We start from the raw sequence: 21,240 nt of genomic DNA, 5'->3' as shown, positions 1-21,240 counted from the left end.
GAACACAGACTGACACGGCAAGAGACTACCTGGGCTTGTCCGATATGAAACGCTTATTTCCGTTGTTCATTGCAAAGGTTTCGCTACGTTGTGACTTAATGAACACGACCCAGGTGGTGGACATACGGTTTTTACACTCCTGTTATTGACTTGTCTCTTCTTGTCTTCCAGAGCCTACTGCACTGTGAGGGGCTGAACAACCAGAGCTACGTCTGCGAATCAGGACACTGCTGCGGGCAGTCACAGTGCTGCAGTTACTACTATGAACTCTGGTGTAAGGACTCTCTCTCTCTACGCTATCACACACACACACACACTCTCTACCTCTCACTCTCATTCTCCCGCTCTGAAATACATTTGCATTTTAGTCATATAGCAGTGTCCCCTCACATTCACCTGTACACCTGAACAGTGGTGGAGAAAGTACCCAATTGTCATACTTGAGTAAAAGTAAAGATACCTTCATAGAGAATGACTCAAGTGAAAGTCACCCAGTAAAATACTACTTGACTAAAAGTCTTAAGTATTTGGTTTGAATTATACTTAGGTATCAAAAGTAAGTGTACATCATTTCACATTCCTTATATTAAGCAAACCAGATGGCACGATTGTCTTGTTTTTTATTTATTTACGGTTAACCAGTGGCACACTTAACAGATCATTTACAAATGAAGCATTTGTGTTTAGTGAGTCGGCCAGATCAGAGGCAGTAGGGATGTTCTCTTGAGAAGTGTGTGAATTTGACCATTTTCCTGTCCCACTAAGCATTTGAATTGTTACAAGTACTTTTGGGTGTCAGGGAAAATGTATGGAGTAAAAAGTATATTTTCTTAAGGAATGTAGTGGAGTAAAAAGTAAAGTACAGATACTTTTTAAAGTACTACTTAAGTAGTTTTGGGGGTATTTATACTTAAGTACTTTACACCACTGCACGTGAACATGCATGTACTGAACATACAGTACATGTTCTGAATGCACGCCACACATTTTTCAAAAAGACAAGTCAGTTCTGACACCCATTTAAAGCTTATTTACTGTACTAGGTCCTCTGCATATCACTGCCTCCTCCTCCTCATCCCAGGAGATAGGTCCTCTGCATATCACTGCCTCCTCCTCCCCCATCCCAGGAGATAGGTCCTCTGCATATCACTGCCTCCTCCTCCCCCATCCCAGGAGATAGGTCCTCTGCATATCACTGCCTCCTCCTCCCCCATCCCAGGAGATAGGTCCTCTGCATATCACTGCCTCCTCCTCCCCATCCCAGGAGATATGCAGAGGACCTATCACTGCCTCCTCCTCCTCCATCCCAGGAGATAGGTCCTCTGCATATCACTGCCTCCCCATCCCAGGAGATAGGTCCTCTGCATATCACTGCCTCCCCATCCCAGGAGATAGGTCCTCTGCATATCACTGCCTCCCCATCCCAGGAGATAGGTCCTCTGCATATCACTGCCTCCCCATCCCAGGAGATAGGTCCTCTGCATATCACTGCCTCCCCATCCCAGGAGATAGGTCCTCTGCATATCACTGCCTCCCCATCCCAGGAGATAGGTCCTCTGCATATCACTGCCTCCCCATCCCAGGAAATAGGTCCTCTGCTTTTTGCCGTGATGAATGAGCTACAACATGAACTGTGAACTCCGATTGGGATGTAGAATACCAATCGACACCATGGTACACTGTTGGTAGCAAAAGTTCCAATGTAGTTACATCCTTGCTATGGAACAACGTTTAGAACAAACCTGGAGGGTCGTTGGCCAATATCTATGGCTCTGCCTCCATGTTGTTACTGTGTAGTGGTGCACTATATCTCTCTATTGCATTCACTAGCAATTTGTCACTACTGGCATTCACTGTACAGGCACTAGATGTTTACAGTAGTAATGTACTGTAGCTCTCTGTTGCTTTCAAAAACAATATGTCACTCCTTCTGTTCAGCAGTACTTTTACAGTAGTTTCACCATAGAGATATGAATAACACGTATTAACATATGTCTATGTTTCACAGTCTTTCTACTGTGTCTCTGTCTCCGGCAGGGTTCTGGCTGGTGTGGGTCATCATCTTCATCCTGAGCTGCTGCTGCGTGTGTCACCACCGGCGCACCAAGCACCGGCTGCAGCAGCAGCAGCGCCAGCACGAGATCAACCTCATCGCCTACCGCGAGGCGCACAACTACACCTCCCTTCCGTTCTACTTCAGTAAGAGTCCCGCCTATCAGAGCTCCCCGTGTGGCACGGCGCGACACCCACAACACGAGAGAGCGCCGTGTTCTGTACACAGTGTCAGACTCGTGGTAGTCCATCATTGATGTCGTTACCGTCATATTGCGTTGTTGCACGGTTTGCTGCCCGTAATAACCACGGCACGGTGTGCTGCCCGTATTAACCACGGCACGGTGTGCTGCCCGTATTAACCACGGCACGGTGTGCTGCCCGTATTAACCACGGCACGGTGTGCTGCCCGTATTAACCACGGCACAGTGTGCTGCCCGTATTAACCATGGCATGGTGTGCTGCCCGTATTAACCATGGCACGGTGTGCTGCCCGTATTAACCATGGCACGGTGTGCTGCCCGTATTAACCATGGTGTGCTGCCCGTATTAACCATGGTGTGCTGCCCGTATTAACCATGGCACGGTGTGCTGCCCGTATTAACCATGGCATGGTGTGCTGCCCGTATTAACCATGGTGTGCTGCCCGTATTAACCATGGCACGGTGTGCTGCCCGTATTAACCACGGCACGGTGTGCTGCCCGTATTAACCATGGCACGGTGTGCTGCCCGTATTAACCATGGTGTGCTGCCCGTATTAACCATGGCACGGTGTGCTGCCCGTATTAACCATGGCATGGTGTGCTGCCCGTATTAACCATGGTGTGCTGCCCGTATTAACCATGGCACGGTGTGCTGCCCGTATTAACCACGGCACGGTGTGCTGCCCGTATTAACCACGGCACGGTGTGCTGCCCGTATTAACCACGGCACGGTGTGCTGCCCGTATTAACCACGGCACGGTGTGCTGCCCGTATTAACCACGGCACGGTGTGCTGCCCGTATTAACCACGGCACGGTGTGCTGCCCGTATTAACCACGGCACGGTGTGCTGCCCGTATTAACCACGGCACGGTGTGCTGCCCGTATTAACCACGGCAGGGTGTGCTGCCCGTATTAACCACGGCACGGTGTGCTGCCCGTATTAACCACGGCACGGTGTGCTGCCTGTATTAACCACGGCACGGTGTGCTGCCCGTATTAACCACGGCACGGTGTGCTGCCCGTATTAACCACGGCACGGTGTGCTGCCCGTATTAACCACGGCACTGTGTGCTGCCCGTATTAACCATGGCACGGTGTGCTGCCCGTATTAACCTAACCGTGGCATGGTGTGCTGCCCGTATTAACCATGGCACGGTGTGCTGCCCGTATTAACCTAACCGTGGCACGGTGTGCTGCCCGTATTAACCTAACCGTGGCACGGTGTGCTGCCCGTATTAACCACGGCACGGTGTGCTGCCCGTATTAACCACGGCACGGTGTGCTGCCCGTATTAACCATGGCACGGTGTGCTGCCCGTATTAACCATGGCACGGTGTGCTGCCCGTATTAACCATGGCACGGTGTGCTGCCTGATACAGCTTAGGAGGACCTGCACAGATACACAGCGTTATACTGGTAGTAGTCAACAACATGGCATGGTGTGATACAGCTTAGGAGGACCTGCACAGATACACAGTGTTATACTGGTAGTAGTCAACAACATGGCATGGTGTGATACAGCTTAGGAGGACCTGCACAGATACACAGCGTTATACTGGTAGTAGTCAACAACATGGCACGGTGTGATACAGCTTAGGAGGACCTGCACAGATACACAGCGTTATACTGGTAGTAGTCAACAACATGGCATGGTGTGATACAGCTTAGGAGGACCTGCGCAGATACACAGCGTTATACTGGTAGTAGTCAACAACATGGCACGGTGTGATACAGCTTAGGAGGACCTGCACAGATACAGTGTTATACTGGTAGTAGTCAACAACATGGCATGGTGTGATACAGCTTAGGAGGACCTGCACAGATACACAGCGTTATACTGGTAGTAGTCAACAACATGGCACGGTGTGATACAGCTTAGGAGGAACTGCACAGATACACAGCGTTATACTGGTAGTAGTCAACAACATGGCACGGTGTGATACAGCTTAGGAGGACCTGCACAGATACACAGTGTTATACTGGTAGTAGTCAACAACATGGCATGGTGTGATACAGCTTAGGAGGACCTGCACAGATACACAGCGTTATACTGGTAGTAGTCAACAACATGGCACGGTGTGATACAGCTTAGGAGGACCTGCACAGATACACAGCGTTATACTGGTAGTAGTCAACAACATGGCACGGTGTGATACAGCTTAGGAGGACCTGCACAGATACACAGTGTTATACTGGTAGTAGTCAACAACATGGCACGGTGTGATACAGCTTAGGAGGAACTGCACAGATACACAGCGTTATACTGGTAGTAGTCAACAACATGGCACGGTGTGATACAGCTTAGGAGGACCTGCACAGATACACAGTGTTATACTGGTAGTAGTCAACAACATGGCACGGTGTGATACAGCTTAGGAGGAACTGCACAGATACAGTGTTATACTGGTAGTAGTCAACAACATGGCACGGTGTGATACAGCTTAGGAGGACCTGCACAGATACACAGCGTTATACTGGTAGTAGTCAACAACATGGCACGGTGTGATACAGCTTAGGAGGAACTGCACAGATACACAGCGTTATACTGGTAGTAGTCAACAACATGGCATGGTGTGATACAGCTTAGGAGGACCTGCACAGATACACAGTGTTATACTGGTAGTAGTCAACAACATGGCATGGTGTGATACAGCTTAGGAGGAACTGCACAGATACACAGCGTTATACTGGTAGTAGTCAACAACATGGCACGGTGTGATACAGCTTAGGAGGACCTGCACAGATACACAGTGTTATACTGATAGTAGTCAACAACATGGCACGGTGTGATACAGCTTAGGAGGAACTGCACAGATACACAGCGTTATACTGGTAGTAGTCAACAACATGGCACGGTGTGATACAGCTTAGGAGGACCTGCACAGATACACAGCGTTATACTGGTAGTAGTCAACAACATGGCACGGTGTGATACAGCTTAGGAGGACCTGCACAGATACACAGTGTTATACTGGTAGTAGTCAACAACATGGCACGGTGTGATACAGCTTAGGAGGACCTGCACAGATACACAGCGTTATACTGGTAGTAGTCAACAACATGGCACGGTGTGATACAGCTTAGGAGGACCTGCACAGATACACAGCGTTATACTGGTAGTAGTCAACAACATGGCACGGTGTGATACAGCTTAGGAGGAACTGCACAGATACACAGCGTTATACTGGTAGTAGTCAACAACATGGCACGGTGTGATACAGCTTAGGAGGACCTGCACAGATACACAGCGTTATACTGGTAGTAGTCAACAACATGGCACGGTGTGATACAGCTTAGGAGGACCTGCACAGATACACAGCGTTATACTGGTAGTAGTCAACAACATGGCAGGGTGTGATACAGCTTAGGAGGACCTGCACAGATACACAGCGTTATACTGGTAGTAGTCAACAACATGGCATGGTGTGATACAGCTTAGGAGGACCTGCACAGATACACAGCGTTATACTGGTAGTAGTCAACAACATGGCATGGTGTGATACAGCTTAGGAGGAACTGCACAGATACACAGCGTTATACTGGTAGTAGTCAACAACATGGCATGGTGTGATACAGCTTAGGAGGAACTGCACAGATACACAGCGTTATACTGGTAGTAGTCAACAACATGGCATGGTGTGATACAGCTTAGGAGGAACTGCACAGATACACAGTGTTATACTGGTAGTAGTCAACAACATGGCATGGTGTGATACAGCTTAGGAGGAACTGCACAGATACACAGCGTTATACTGGTAGTAGTCAACAACATGGCACGGTGTGATACAGCTTAGGAGGACCTGCGCAGATACACAGCGTTATACTGGTAGTAGTCAACAACATGGCAGGGTGTGATACAGCTTAGGAGGACCTGCACAGATACACAGCGTTATACTGGTAGTAGTCAACAACATGGCATGGTGTGATACAGCTTAGGAGGACCTGCACAGATACACAGCGTTATACTGGTAGTAGTCAACAACATGGCAGGGTGTGATACAGCTTAGGAGGAACTGCACAGATACACAGCGTTATACTAGTAGTAGTCAACAACATGGCACGGTGTGATACAGCTTAGGAGGACCTGCACAGATACACAGCGTTATACTGGTAGTAGTCAACAACATGGCACGGTGTGATACAGCTTAGGAGGACCTGCACAGATACACAGTGTTATACTGGTAGTAGTCAACAACATGGCATGGTGTGATACAGCTTAGGAGGACCTGCACAGATACACAGTGTTATACTGATAGTAGTCAACAACATGGCACGGTGTGATACAGCTTAGGAGGACCTGCACAGATACACAGTGTTATACTGGTAGTAGTCAACAACATGGCAGGGTGTGATACAGCTTAGGAGGACCTGCACAGATACACAGTGTTATACTGGTAGTAGTCAACAACATGGCATGGTGTGATACAGCTTAGGAGGACCTGCACAGATACACAGTGTTATACTGATAGTAGTCAACAACATGGCGTTATTGCGCAATGCCCTTCTATTTCAGTCCTATCGTTACCGTGGCGCAGTGAAACACGAGCACTAACGCTTCATGCATACTCAACTTCAGCCACAGTAGTTCTCTCCTTCTGCGTTTCTGTCTGAATACATTACATTGTTATTCCCCAGTGCTGAAGCTTACTCAAACATTGTACCTTGGGTGAATTTTTGTGGTTTTCCCTCTCAGCTAGGGGGGATATTTCTCAATAGCAATTATTGCATCAAACAGAGTTTAGTCACTGCCTGGCAGCGCTACCTTGACTCAACTCCAGTCCTTTGTTTGAACTAGGAGTTGCGGTTTTGTTTTGGTATGGGATGAAACACAGCCCTGTTTCATGCCCCAGATTGCAGGAAACCTTAACCACCGGGTCTTGGTTCAATACCACCGGGTCTTGGTTCAATACCACCGGGTCTTGGTTCAATACCATCGGGTCTTGGTTCAATACCACCGGGTTTTGGTTCAATACCACCGGGTCTTGGTTCAATACCACCGGGTCGTGGTTCAATGCCACCGGGTCTTGGTTCAATGCCACCGGGTCTTGGTTCAATGCCACCGGGTCTTGGTTCAATACCACCGGGTCTTGGTTCAATACCACCGGGTCTTGGTTCAATACCACCGGGTCTTGGTTCAATGCCACCGGGTCTTGGTTCAATGCCACCGGGTCTTGGTTCAATGCCACCGGGTCTTGGTTCAATGCCACCGGGTCTTGGTTCAATGCCACCGGGTCTTGGTTCAATGCCAACCTTGCAACATGTTTTCCTTGCAATCATTTTCAGTTAATCATAACTGTCTTTTATGTGTCCCTCTCTTCTTCACTTCCAGGGTTTCTTCCAAATTCCCTCCTACCTGACTATGAGGAGGTGGTGAACCGCCCTCCCACCCCTCCCCCTCCCTACAGTGTCTTCCATACAGTCAGCCCCCTGCCCACGGACCCACAGGACGGACTGGGACACTGCCCGAGCATCCAGACCACTCCGGTCCCCCCAGTGTCCGACACCCTTTGCTCCAGGCCGAGCCTGGAAGAGCCCCACTGCATTGGGGCTCCCACCATTGGCTACAACAGACACAAGGTAGACAATAAGCCTCAGGAGCCCCAGGATGGTGGACCAGGGCTAGGACCCCAGGAGGCCTCTACAGAGGAGCCTAGAGGCTCAGAGAAGAGTTGCAAGGAGCCCCTGTTACTCAGGGACCTAGGGGGGCCCGAGAGCGGTGCCCAGGAGGACAAGGATAATAGGGGGGCCCTTGGGCGGCGGCGCCGTTTCACGGGTGACTCAGGTATCGAGGTGTGCGTATGTGACCGTGGTGGTAGTACAAGTATTGGAAGCCAGGAGGGCAAGGAGCTGAGGGAGAAGGATAGCCTAATGGGGGAGGAGGTTGAGGAGCAGGAAGAAGGAGACTTCTGCGATGGGTGCGGTCATCCCGCTCCGGGAGTAGAAGAGGAGCTAGCCCTGGATGGACCCGAAAGTAGGTCGGAGTGCGGGTCGGCGACAGGTTCCACCTCCCTGCCACCACCCGCCATGACACAACCCACCCAGCCCCCGGTGTGCCTGCTCCTCCACACCATCAATGAGCTTGAGGGGCCCCCTCACCATGGCAACAGCACAGAACCCCAGGGCTGAGCTACGCTAGGCTAAAGCACATCTTCACAGAGGAGGGAGAGAGAACCAGGAGTGTGAGTCAAGACTTTAGTGTGTGTGTGTGTGACTGTCTGAGATTGTGTGTGTGACGAGTAGGAAGTTGTATTTTATCCCAGAGTCTGGACTTAAAAGCCTGATGTTGATAGATAGCTAAAGCCCCTTTGGCATACTGTAATGGTGGCCTTAACTGCAATGTACAAGGAGACCGGAGGAGAGGTTTAGCCTATCACCAACCTACCTACAGACTGCATAAATCTCCTCCTCTTGTCTGCCTTGGCCAAGAGGAGGCGAAAGGAGATTGTGTAAAGACTTATGCAAGCTGGAGGAGATTGATAGTCTGGTCAGTGGATGCTGACCTGACGTTTGGTGCGACTGCAGTATAGTGTAAGTACACACTTGTGCAACTCTAGCCTGGTCCCAGATCAGTTTGTGCTGTCTTGCCAACTCCTATGCTCAGTGTACCAAGCTACTGGAAATCATTGCAGCTACTTCCTGTGTCTGTTCACAGGAAGTAACATCCTGGACAAATACACTGAAGCGGTACAGGAACATTGTCAAGCAGTGCAGTGTGGATCGTCATGGCGACGATGTGTGCTTATGTAATGTGATAGTCCCAGTCGGTATGAAGTAGAACGTGGTGGCCCTGCCTGCCTGTGGGGAAAACAACCCATGGTTACTTTGGTTACCCCGTTGGCTCACAGCAAAAACTTGACCTTTTTCCAAAAGCTATTTTCTTGTCTGCTTGTTTTAGTCAATTACAAAACTACATTTAAGAAAAGTACAACGTGTGTAAAGATTACTAGTCAACTTTTCCTGCTCCTGAGCGTTCTCACTACTTAGAAAAATGTAATGTTGTAGGCGCTTGCTTCGTTTTCATGACTGCACTAATGTTAACCACGTGAGTGACTGCGTGCTAGATACCAACCAACCAGAACAGGACTCTCCAAGCCTGTTCCTGGAGAGCTACCCTCCTGTAGTTTTTCAATCGCAAACCCAGTTGTAACTAATCTGATTCAGTTTATAAACAGCTCATTTTTAGAATCAGGTGTGCTAGATTAGGGTTGGAGTGAACCTAGCTCTCCAGGAGCAGGGTTGGGGAGCCCTGAACCAGAACATTAAGCTAGGCAACACACACGGACTAGCTATAAAGCTACAAGAAGTGAGTGGAGTTCCAAACGGACTGTACTAATCAAGTTAAATGTTTTACCTGTGATAAAATATCTTCCACACACGTAGCTAAAGTGTAGCCTCCTTTGACACCGGGTCCCCACAATTTCTCACTCTTCCACACCGAATACGCTGGCTCTATTTCCCTAAGTGGTAGCATCGCGAACCGTAGGTCGAAATTTTTGACCTACATTACATTTGTATAACAAAAAATGTACTACGAAGTTGGCTCTTTTACAGTCGGGGTCAATGGGGGAAAGAACGTTTGTTTTCCCCAGTTGGTGGGCGTTGTCGAGGACCGTTAATTCTTATGACATGAATACTGACTCGGAGTATACTGTACAGGAAGAGCCTGACGCTAAACACTGTGTGTGAATGTTACTGTTCCACATAAGACCTTTCAGCCTTATGTTGTTTTTTACTCTCCTACAACCCTGTTGTCACAGGGACCCAAGTGCATTAACACATTTTGTGTGACACAATCATTTTATTTTGCACATGAATATATGTAACTCTAATAATGGAGATAAAGAAATTAATCAAACATAAAAAAAGTTGTATCTGTGAATCTTGTCTTTATTTTCCTTTTTTTTTTCTTTGAAATTGAATGTTACTATTTGTTTTGTAAAGGATGGTTTTCTAATGTGTCGTTGAGATGAATTCTACATGGGTAAAAACAACAACGCTTACCACACAGTATGGGCCTCTATCGGAGTCTAGGACGTGATTGGTTCTTCTTCTCAGAGATATTGATTACATGCTTGTAGTGTGCATCTCTGAGAAACTGTCATGTTTGCGATCGCCCGCAATGATTGTGCGTTAGTGAAACCTACAGGTCCGTAGGAGAAACGAACCAAGCTATCATAAGTGCTTTATATAGGCCTATTATGCATTTTGTAGAAACAAATAGAATATTCTAGAATTGTGGTACAACAAAGGTCAACTATTCTGCATTTTGGACGGATGTCTTTGTCAACTTGTCTAATGAAATTGTAAAGCTTTTGATCGACATTGGAAAATTTGTGTATTATAATATCATACAACGCATTAATGAACCAAACGAGCTACATTTAAATCTGTCATAGCAAAATGTCAGTCTACAATCATTAGTTTTTTTTAGTTAGTGAATGATTCATTTTTATTTTCTTGTTGTGTATAGAATTGTTGCAGTCTTGAAACCTTCAATCTCCTTCAATCAATCAAACGAGTGTGAAGGTGAAGATACAGGGAACTCGATGCACAGATTAAATGACCTATTGAATGATGTGACGATATTCTATTGTGAATCATGGACATCATGCCAAAGATATTATGCTGTTTCCACATGGGATGTAAGGTGGTTGTGCACATTTTCTGTTTTTTGTCCGAAAGGCATTTTATTACAGCAGTGAAATTGACACATGTTCAATAAATGTAAACCAGAAATCCTTCTTTGCAGTGTTGTGTTCTTTGTTTGTGTTCCACACGGCTGAATTGCTAAATGATTTGAAAGCTGCATTTTAATCAAATGGACGAGGTAAGGTGAGTTGAAAATCAGTGCTATAAGAAATAATATTACCTGTAACATGTGTATAATTTGCTCCATTAACCCTCTTGTTGTGTTCGTTAATTCTGTGTTCCCGGTCCAAAATTACCGCCCCATTATAGCTGATTGTAAATCCATAATGATACATATATTATCACCTAATGTTGTGTTAGCTCTTTTAATCAACTTAAGTTCTTGTGAACATTACAAGTTTTGAACTTCTATTTGCTATTTATGGCCTGTAGGCCTCATTGACCTGAACTCATACAACTTGTTTTTGAGTAAAAAAAAAAAAAAGCTTAATGAATGGATTATTTTGACTATAACAAATACTCAGATGAAACATTGTGCTATTTATCACACAAACTTGTGTTCGATTAGTTTCTGGATCTGTACACACCAGCCAAATCAAGAGACCCACGTCTTTCTACCTCCTTCCAGTTGTCTTTGTAAATGCGCCTCCCCTCCAAGTTGGTCATGTTCATCGCTATAGCTTCGATTGACTCTGTCAGAAACAGTTCGAAGCAGGATTATGTCATCAACCCGGGTTATGGCGTATCTCGTTGGCCCTGGGGTCATCCTGATAACATTTTCAGCTGACCTCTCCTCTCAGGTGGGGATGAAGACCAGGACAAATTCCCATTCTTTGTCCGGAATGTTATTTTGTATTTTTTTTATTTAACCAGGTAGGCTAGTTGAGAACAAGTTCTCATTCACAACACACAAGCAGTGTGAACAGATAACAACACAGAGTTACACATGGAGTAAACCAATTAACAAGTCAATATCAGTAGAAAAAAAAGAGTATATACATTGTGTGCAAAAGGCATGAGGAGGTAGGCAAATAATTACAATTTAGCAGATTAACGCTGGGGTGATATGATCAGATGGTCATGTGCAGGTAGAGATACTGGTGTGCAAAAGAGAAGAAAAGTAAATAAATGCATGTAACAACAACCTCAGCAGGGCCCTCTTCCTCATTACTGATTTGTTCCACATCGGTTGTCTCTTGGTCTGGATCATTTTCTGTGTTGTCTTCAACTTCTGACACTTCCTCCTCTAATGCATCTTCACTGTCAGTTTCCTGCCCTCTCTCCTCCTCACCAGTGTCATGATCGAAGATATGATCAAGAGCCTCACATACAGTATATTGTTTGGTCATTGTGCTGCCACAGAATGAAATGATATATAGCCCTTCGTACATCAGCTGATATCTCAAAGTGCTGTACAGAAACCCAGCCTAAAACCCCAAACAGCAAGCAATGCAGGTGTAGAAGCACGGTGGCTAGGAAAAACTCCCTAGAAAGGGCAAAACCTAGGAAGAAACCTAGAGGAACCAGGCTATGTGGGGTGGCCAGTCCTCTTCTGGCTGTGCCGGGTGGAGATTATAACAGAACATAGCCAAGAAGTTCAAATGTTCATAAATGGCCAGCATGGTCAAATAATAATAATCACAGTAGTTGTCGAGGGTGCAGCAAGTCAGCACCTCAGGAGTAAATGTCAGTTGGCTTTTCATAGCCGGTAGAGTATCTCTACCACTACTGCTGTCTCTAGAGACTTGCAAACATCATGTCTGGGACAGGTAGCACGTCTGGTGAACAGGTCAGGATTCCATAGCCGCAGGCAGAACAGTTGAAACTGGAGCAGCAGCACGGCCAGGTGGACTGGGGACAGCAAGGAGTCCTCATGCCAGGTAGTCCTGAGGCATGGTCCTAGGGCTCAGGTCCTCCGAGCGAGAGAAAGAAAGAGAATTAGAGAGAGCATACTTAAATTCACACAGGACACCGGATAAGACAGGAGAAGTACTCCAGATATAACAAACTGGCCCTATCCCCCCGACACATAAACTACTGCAGCATAAATAGTGGAGGCTGAGACAGGAGGGATCAGGAGACACTGTGGCCCATCCGATGATACCCCCGGAAGGGCCAAACAGGAAGGATATAAACATTGGAATCAAAGTTCATTTTACATGACCTGTGTCATGTGTTAACTTCCTGGTTCTCTGTACCGCCCCCTATCCTCTGTACCGCCTCACAATATCCGGGGAATTGTGAGCAAGGCCTCAAAAAAGCTTTATGTGCCAGAGCTGTGAGAAAAGTTGTGATTGTTTGTGAGAATGTCAACATGTGTGGCATGGGGGAAAGATTCTATTGGGGAATGGTTCCTGTGGGGGTTGCCATGGAAGCCAAGAAGTGGAGTGAGGTATGTGCATGCTCAAACACACATCCATATGGGCGTCTGGGAGAGGAAGTGTGACCATCTGATGAATGGGCATGTGCCTGAACTCAATTTTATACACTAATTGTAGTCTCACCCATTTATATCTAATGGCCGGTCAATTCTGACCCAAAATGTAATGAAAATAATCTAAATGTATTTTGTGTGTGCCCTGTGTGGACAAAGTCGTGGAATCTTGTGACAATCCGATTAAATGAACTACATTTCTTTCAGAGAGAGAGAGAACTTGTAAATCGGTCCAAATCGACCAGAACACAACAGGAGTGTTAAACCAGTTGTAACATTTTATTTTGAAAGAGACTTCTAATTTTAAGGGTAGGGGGCGGTACAGAGAACCAGGAAGTTAACATTTTGTTATGACAGGTCATGTAAAATGAACTTTGATTCCAATGTTTATTTATTAGATTTATGTAATAATTCAGGTCATTTGGACCTCAATGGCTGAATGCAAGAAAGAACACGGGTAAGCTTCCACAAGTGTCAGTTGTAGATGTTATTCAAGTTGTTGGCCATGCCCCTCGCGGTGTCATTTCTTTCTACATGTCACACAATCCAGCCAGCATATGCTACAATTTTCAGATTGTGCAAAGTGAAAGACCAAACTGTTTCCCACGACTCGTTACAATCGCGACATCGTTACGATGGTCTATCGTGACTATATACTTGCAGGTTACTGTAGCAAGGTCTTGTTTGACATGTTTGTCTTGACCATGTTTTTTTCTGTTGTGAAAATGTCTGTCCGTTAATTTAACTACAGTTAAATGGCATGTCTTAAATTTTTATAGGGAATGTGGGAAAGGCTGTTGTCTGACAGAGTTAAAGTCTAATTTTGTTAGTACATTTTACATATATTTGTAGCCCATTGCTGACTAGTAGAGTGTATTTATACACTGAGTGTACAAAACATTAGGCTCACCTGCTCTTTCCATGACATAGACTGACCAGGTGAATCCAGGTGAAAGCTACGATCCCTAATTGATGTCACTTGTTAAATCTACTTCAATCATTGCAGATGAAGGGAAGGAGACAAGTTAGAGAATGATTTTTAAGCCTTGATACAATTGAGACATGGATTGTGTGCCATTCAGAGGGTGTTTGTTCGAACGGGGTATGGTAGTAGGTGCCAGGCACACCGGTTTGAGTGTCAAAAACTGCAACGCGGCTGTGTTTTTCACGCTCAACAGTTTCCTGTGTGTATCAATAATGCTACACCACCCAAAGGACATCCAGCCAACTTGACACAACTGTGGGAAGAATTGGAGTCAAAATGGGCCAGCATCCCTGTGGAACACTTTAAACACCTTGTAGAGCCATGCTCCGACGAACTGAGGCTGTTCTGAGGGCAAAAGGGGGTGCAACGCAATATTAGGAAGGTGTTCCTAATGTGTTGTACATTCATCACAGTATGTCCAGGCAGTATGCTTATGGCTACTGATAGCCTAGTTGAAATACTGAAGTTGAACATTAACCTGAAATTGATCATCATCGAATGAGATGCAGCCAAGTAACGATGTATAAGACTTAAATCATAAATCTCGATACAGTAGGTATTTTTAACCTTCCCTCAGGACTACTATGGGAAGACCCTGAAGAAAACGTCTGACCTGAAGAGTAATGCCTGCTTAGCCCCATCTCAGCCCATCCCAACCTTCGTCCTGAAGGCTCTGAAGAAGATCCATCCTGAAGTCACACCCAAGTGGGTTCACTATTGTAACATTGTACTTACAATGTAATGACATTTTGATAACATCTGTGGTAACAAGTCATTTTCACACACAATTACATGCCTGTGTGTTGTTCTGTCTCTGTCGGTCTGTGTCTGCCTGCTTGACTGTAGATTGAAAAGGATACGATTGTTGTGAATAAGATCATCCATCAGATCATTGAATCGTCCATGAATAACTGTTACACTTGATTCAATATACTCACCATGTAGCCCTTGACCTGCTGCTGTTCTGTCAGGTACTATGGGTGTGGTCTGGTGGTCCCAGAGTGTCTGGAGGACTGCAAGCTGCTGGACCTGGGCAGTGGCAGTGGGAGAGACTGCTACATGCTCAGCCAACTGGTCGGGGAGAAGGGCCATGTCACAGGCATCGACATGACTGAGGACCAGGTACACAACTGTGTGGTGTGGTGGTGACCATTCAATTAAAATGTTTTTCATATCATAAAGGGCAATCGCTGAACACAACGCTTTGTGGTGCTTGTTTACAGGGCCTTGCAAAGTTATTCATCATCTTTGGCGTTTTTCCTATGGATTTTTATTTGGATTTCATATAATGGACACAATAACTTTTTCCAAAAAATTAAAAACGGAAAAGGAGTGTGTGCGTATGTATTCACCCCCTTTGCTATGAAGCCCCTTAATAAGATATGGTGCAACCAATTACCTTCAGAAGTCACATAATTAGTTAAATAAAGTCCACCTGTGTGCAATCTAAGTGTCACATGGTCTGTCACATGATCTCAGTATATATACATATCTGAAAGGCCCCAGAGTCTGCAACACCCCAAAGCAAGGGGAACCACCAAGCAAGCGACACCATGAAGACCAAGGAGCTCTCCAAACAGGCCAGAGACAAAGTTGTGGAGAAGTACAGATCAGAGTTGGGTTATAAAAAAATATATGAAACTTTGAACATCCCACGGAGCACCATTAAATCCATTATTAAAAAATGGAAAGAATATGGCACCACAACAAACCTGCCAAAAGAGGGCCGCCCACCAAAACTCACAGACCAAGGAAGGAGGGCATTAATCAGAGAGGCAATAAAGAGACCAAAGATAACCCTGAAGGAGCTGCAAAGCGCCACAGCGGAGATTGGAGTATCTGTCCATAGGACCACTTTAAGCCGTGCACTCCACAGGGCTGGGCTTTATGGAAGTGTGGCCAGAAAAAAGCCATTACACAGGAGTACTCTGGTCAGATGAGACTAAATTTGAGCTTTTTGGCCATCAAGGAAAACGCTATGTCTGGTGCAAACCCAACAGCTCTCATCCCCCCGAGAATACCATCCCCACAGTGAAGCATGGTGGTGGCAGCATCATGCTGCAGGGAAGTTTGTCATCGACAGGGACTGGGAAACTGGTCAGAATTGAAGGAATGATGGATGGCGCTAAATACAGGGAAATTCTTGAGGGAAACCTGTTTCAGTCTTCCAGAGATTTGAGACTGGGACGGAGGTTCACCTTTCAGCAGGACAATGATCTTAAGCATACTGCTAAAGCAACACTTGAGTGGTATAAGGGGAAACATTTATCTTGGAATGTCCTAGTCAAAGCCCAGACCTCAATTCAATTGAGAATCTGTGGTATGACTTAAAGATTGCTGTACACCAGTGGAACCCATCCAACTTGAAGGAGCTGGAGCAATTTTGCCTTGAAGAATGGGCAAAAATCCCAGTGGCTAGATGTGCCAAGCTAATAGAGACATACCCCAAGAGACTTGCAGCTGTAATTGCTGCAAAAGGTGGCTCTACAAAGTATTGACTGAGGGGAGTGGGTGAATAGTTATGCACGCTCAAGTTTTCTGTTTTTTTGTCTAATTTCTTGTTTTGTCTAATTTCTGGTTTTGTCTAATTTCTTGTTTGTCTCACAAGAAAAAATATTTTGCATCTTCAAAGTGGTATGCATGTTGTGTAAATCTAATTATACAGACCCCCAAAAAATACATTTTAATTCCAGGTTGTAAGGCAACAAAATAGGAAAAATGTCAAGGGTAAATACTTTGGCAAGCCACTGTATCTATGTGCAAGCCAAATTCCCCTTTTTTCTGTTTTTGTTTTGGAGTACTGTTTCGGTCCTGGGAACACATCTGTTTTTCTTTCTGGTGAATTTTTCCCCAGACAAGAGAAAAGTATTGAGTGATGCTTACCGCTTGCTGAAGGTACACTGTGTGCTATCATGTAGAAATCAGCTAATTACAACCAAAAATACTTCTATGAACCCTTTCAAGCTTGTAAGGAAGGTTCATGTCATGTTCCAGTCCTTAGAAGTCAAATGCTTTTACTGTACTTAAACTTGTCGGTGAAAAGTCATTAAGAAAGAGAACCCTTGCTTGGTAACATCGAAATGCAGAAGACACATTTCCGTTGAATGCGACTGACTAGGTATCCTCCTTTCCCTTTCTTTCACGTCTTCTAAGCCTGCATACTAAAGATGTTTTGCTACTTTCTCTGGTTGTCAGGATGGCGGAGAGCTGTACTTCAGTGATGTCTATACTCTCCGATGAGATCAAGAATCACAAAGTCCTGTGGGGTGTGTATGTCTACATACCAGCTTCTGTATTACATTTTTACACTGCTTTAGACTGGTTCTACCTGCTATTTATATGTGTAGTACCGGCAACCGTTAATAACCTCGGTGATCTGTAGATGTTAATGCTGTCGTTAGGGGAGTGTTTAGGCGGAGCGCTTTGGTGGGGGGACCAAGTGCGATTGGCTCAGGAGGTGGGACTCGGCCTCCCGCGATTGGTCACGGCCAATGTCATCACCGTGGACAACATGGAACTGGATGCCATCCTAGGTGAGATGTGTTTGACTCGTCTTAAACATGAGACGGTGACACTTTTTCCACCAGCTCTTAACCATATGAGTTACCATGTAGAGGTTACGTTGTTATAACATACTGGGGTCTATAGCATTGATACATGGGACATTTTTTAGATTGTTCAAAACGTTGATATTTCCTCTGGAACTACAGGCGACTGACTACCAGTTTGTCTCTGCCACCTACCGTCTCTTCAAGGTCCCCAAAATCTCTAACAAAGCCTCTCTGGTCATATACAATGGCAACATCACTGGTTTTGGGGAGAGTCTGGAGTTTGACGCTCAGTACACATTCAAGGTTTGTACAAGATACTGTTTTGTGTTTTTCTGCCAAATGGAGTTTGGCTTTGCTCCTCTACAATATGAGTATGTTTGTGTTGAATGGGGAAGTTGAAAGCAGAACAGAAAACACATTTCTGACGTAACAGTTTGGCAAATAAAGTTATATTGGATCATACTGATCCTAGGTCTGTGCCCGGTGTGTTTTCCACAGGAGTGTGTTATACACAGTGAGTAATATTTGTGTGTGTGTGTGTCTCCCCCAGGTGGATGAGGTAGTGGAGGTGGATGGAGAGGTGGCCAGCATCCTCAGCCACTCCAGGTTTGCTGAGGAGTTCACTTTCCAACCGCCCGGGGTACCTGCTGGATGTGGTGTAAAGGAACCCAAGGTTTGTGAGGAGTTAACTTTCCAACCGCCCGGGGTACCTGCTGGATGTGGTGTAAAGAAACCCAAGGTTTGTGCCAATACCAGGACAATGGCACCTAATGTCATAAGACACTGAGTTTTAGATGTGGTTGCAGGGTGTGTGTATAAATGTAATGATGTGTGTGTGTGTGTGTATAAAGTTCATGGCACATCCACTGGCACCTTCCCACTGTGAATTCCAAATTGACCCCTAGCCCCTACGCACGCACACAGACACACCAAGGTCAAGCAGATGTGCTGCAGTCACAACTAGGCTGCGTTAAAGTCCTGCTGGGAACCTTTAACCAGGAAGGAATGCATGTCCTCCCATCAGCCAATGGAATGTCTCAATGTCTTCTTATCATGGTCCCTCATGGTCACTGAAACCACACACACACATTAGCACAAGCACAAAACACACACACACTGAGGACTATATTTGGTTTGATTATGTTTCCTACAGTTTGAATCTTGTCATACTCCCTACATATTCTTCAGGTTGTGGGTGTTCAGTTTAGCTGTGATCTTAAGGAGGCTGAGGCTGGTTGAGGTCTCATCCAGGTTGTATTCTCGTGACAAGCTTTACAATGCTTTATACACAGTATTATAACGGCATCATAATGCATTACACCTGTTGTCTCTCAGTAAAGGGTAACCAGTAGCTTTGGGACACATCATCGGTAGTCTGTGTGTTGGTTGAACTCCCTGAGTTCTGCATCGTTCTGGTGGTTGGCGACGGAAAATAACCATACCACATTGTAGCCGGCTCCACCTACAACAACAAAAGTTTCCTGTCAACAAAAGCATATGTATAGTCTCCAGGAACTCTACTTACCAGACATAAAGTGAAATGTGTCCCTCGCTATCAAATAAACATCTGAATCCAACTTTTGTCCAAACCGTGTCATATTCCTGCTGTGTGAACAGTGGTAGATTTCGTGGGAGGAAGTCTTGTGTGAAGGGAGGGGTCAAACTTGGAAGGAATAGGGTTCGGGTACAAGTTGTATTCTGATGTTTATTTGATAGCGAGGGACTTATTTCACTTTCTGCTTGGTAAGTAGAGTTCCTAGAGATTATACATATGCTTTTGTTGACAGGGAGTTTTTTGGGGTGTAGCTGGCTACAATGTATGATCATTTTCCGTCGCCAACCACCAGAACGAGGCACAACTCAGGGAGTCCAACCAGTACACAGACTACTGATGTTGTCTCAAAGCTACTGGTAACCCTTTACTGAGAGACAATAGGTGTTGTGTCCTAAAGCTAGTTACCAGGTACTTTAGTTAGTTCGCTCCTAACTCTAGTTTGGATTATTATTATCTCTACCTTTTTAGACTCTCTGTTGCAAGTGACCTCAAGGGGCAAACAGATCTGGGCCTGTATCCACAAAGCATCTCAGTGTAGTAGTGCTGATCTAGGATCTGTCCATATAATCTTACCTTATAATGACCTAAAAAAGCAAACACTGATCAGCATTCCTCCTCTGAGATGCTTTGTGGATACGGGCCCAGGACATGATCTCATGCCGTAATAAACTGTATGGACAGCTTGTACAAGCTACAGCTTCAGGCAAACGGTGAAAAGGTCAACTAATGGCAGATAAAAACGTATTGCATAGTCACAAATGCCCATCCATGGTCGCCGACAGCAGTTGCATAATATGACACCACATGGAGTTTGGTATGTAATGTAATAAATGTGATTCATATTATTTAAATGGTATTTCTCTGTAATTAATTTCAAATACATTGTTGAATTGACTGGAGGTTTTATGGAATGGACCCTAACCTTGTAAGATAGGGGAGTTCTTATCATATAAGGTTATGCACTACCATGACGTTGTATAAATATGGCACGCGGTGTTTCTCAGTGATTTTCACAGGGAAACCCTGTGCTGTGTGTCATTGCAGGTGGGCACGGTGAATCCCTTTGAACTGGTGCTGCAGCTGGGGAGTGCAACTGTCTCTTCTGCCACAGGGGGGTGCTGTGGCGCAGAGTCATCCTGTTGCAAGTGATGGCATGCCCAAGATATGAGAGAGACACAGAGAATGATTATACTGTGTATGAATGAATATTAATTGTAATTCATGTCAAACTATGGATTTTTGTCAAGTTTTAAATTAGGCTCATGTATTGATTGTATAACTGTGAATATGATCATAATCCAAACACATTTCCGGCAGTGAAGAACTGGCCAGTGTCTCTCTTTAATGAAATAGGCCTTAGATTTCAAGATGGGTGTGTGGGAGAGAAATGCAAAAAATATATCCACTGCAGTGGAGGCTGGTGTGAGGAGCTATTGGAGGATGTGTTCATTCTAATGGCAGCAATGGAATGAATGGAACGGCATCAAACATCGCAAATATGGAAACCACACTCGACTCCATTCCATTAATACCATTCCAGCCATTACAATGAGCCCGTTCTCCTATATCTCCTTCCACCAGCCTCCACTGATCCACAGGGGAAAGCACACTTGGGATATCAGTTATATTCTTAGTATTTTCATTTCATTCATAAACACCCAAAGTTTGGACTAGGTATTTTTCAAGGGTGTGCTTTGTGAGGAAACTCCTGCAGTCTGTATTCATACAAGTTCAAGTGAACAACGGGTATCAACAATTAGGCATTTCAATTAGACAATTGGTTAGCAATCAAGTCACAGTTGACAATCT

At 45.3% G+C, this 21,240-nt stretch overlaps 1 protein-coding gene and 1 pseudogene across 2 annotated transcripts in view; both read left to right on the top strand.

Annotated features, from left to right (window-relative positions):
* LOC110495110 (WW domain binding protein 1-like) overlaps positions 1-10,998 on the top strand; it is a 25,017-nt gene extending 14,019 nt beyond the window's left edge. The window contains exons 2-4 of one of the 2 annotated variants that reach the window (XM_036949431.1): positions 172-274; positions 2,038-2,199; positions 7,587-10,998. In XM_036949431.1, coding sequence (XP_036805326.1) covers positions 172-274; positions 2,038-2,199; positions 7,587-8,383 — 1,062 coding nt within the window. In that variant the 3' untranslated portion in view covers positions 8,384-10,998. The remainder of the gene's footprint in view (positions 1-171; positions 275-2,037; positions 2,200-7,586) is intronic. The other variant, XM_036949432.1, reaches the window with a different exon arrangement.
* Positions 10,999-13,253: 2,255 nt separating this feature from the next.
* Positions 13,254-20,662, top strand: LOC110495109 (annotated as a pseudogene).
* The last annotated feature ends 578 nt before the right edge of the window (positions 20,663-21,240 follow it).

The sequence above is a fragment of the Oncorhynchus mykiss genome, chromosome 17 (assembly GCF_013265735.2).
Source record: "Oncorhynchus mykiss isolate Arlee chromosome 17, USDA_OmykA_1.1, whole genome shotgun sequence".
NCBI classification, from domain to species: Eukaryota; Metazoa; Chordata; class Actinopteri; order Salmoniformes; family Salmonidae; genus Oncorhynchus; species Oncorhynchus mykiss.
This window is presented reverse-complemented; position numbering and strand designations above follow the sequence as displayed.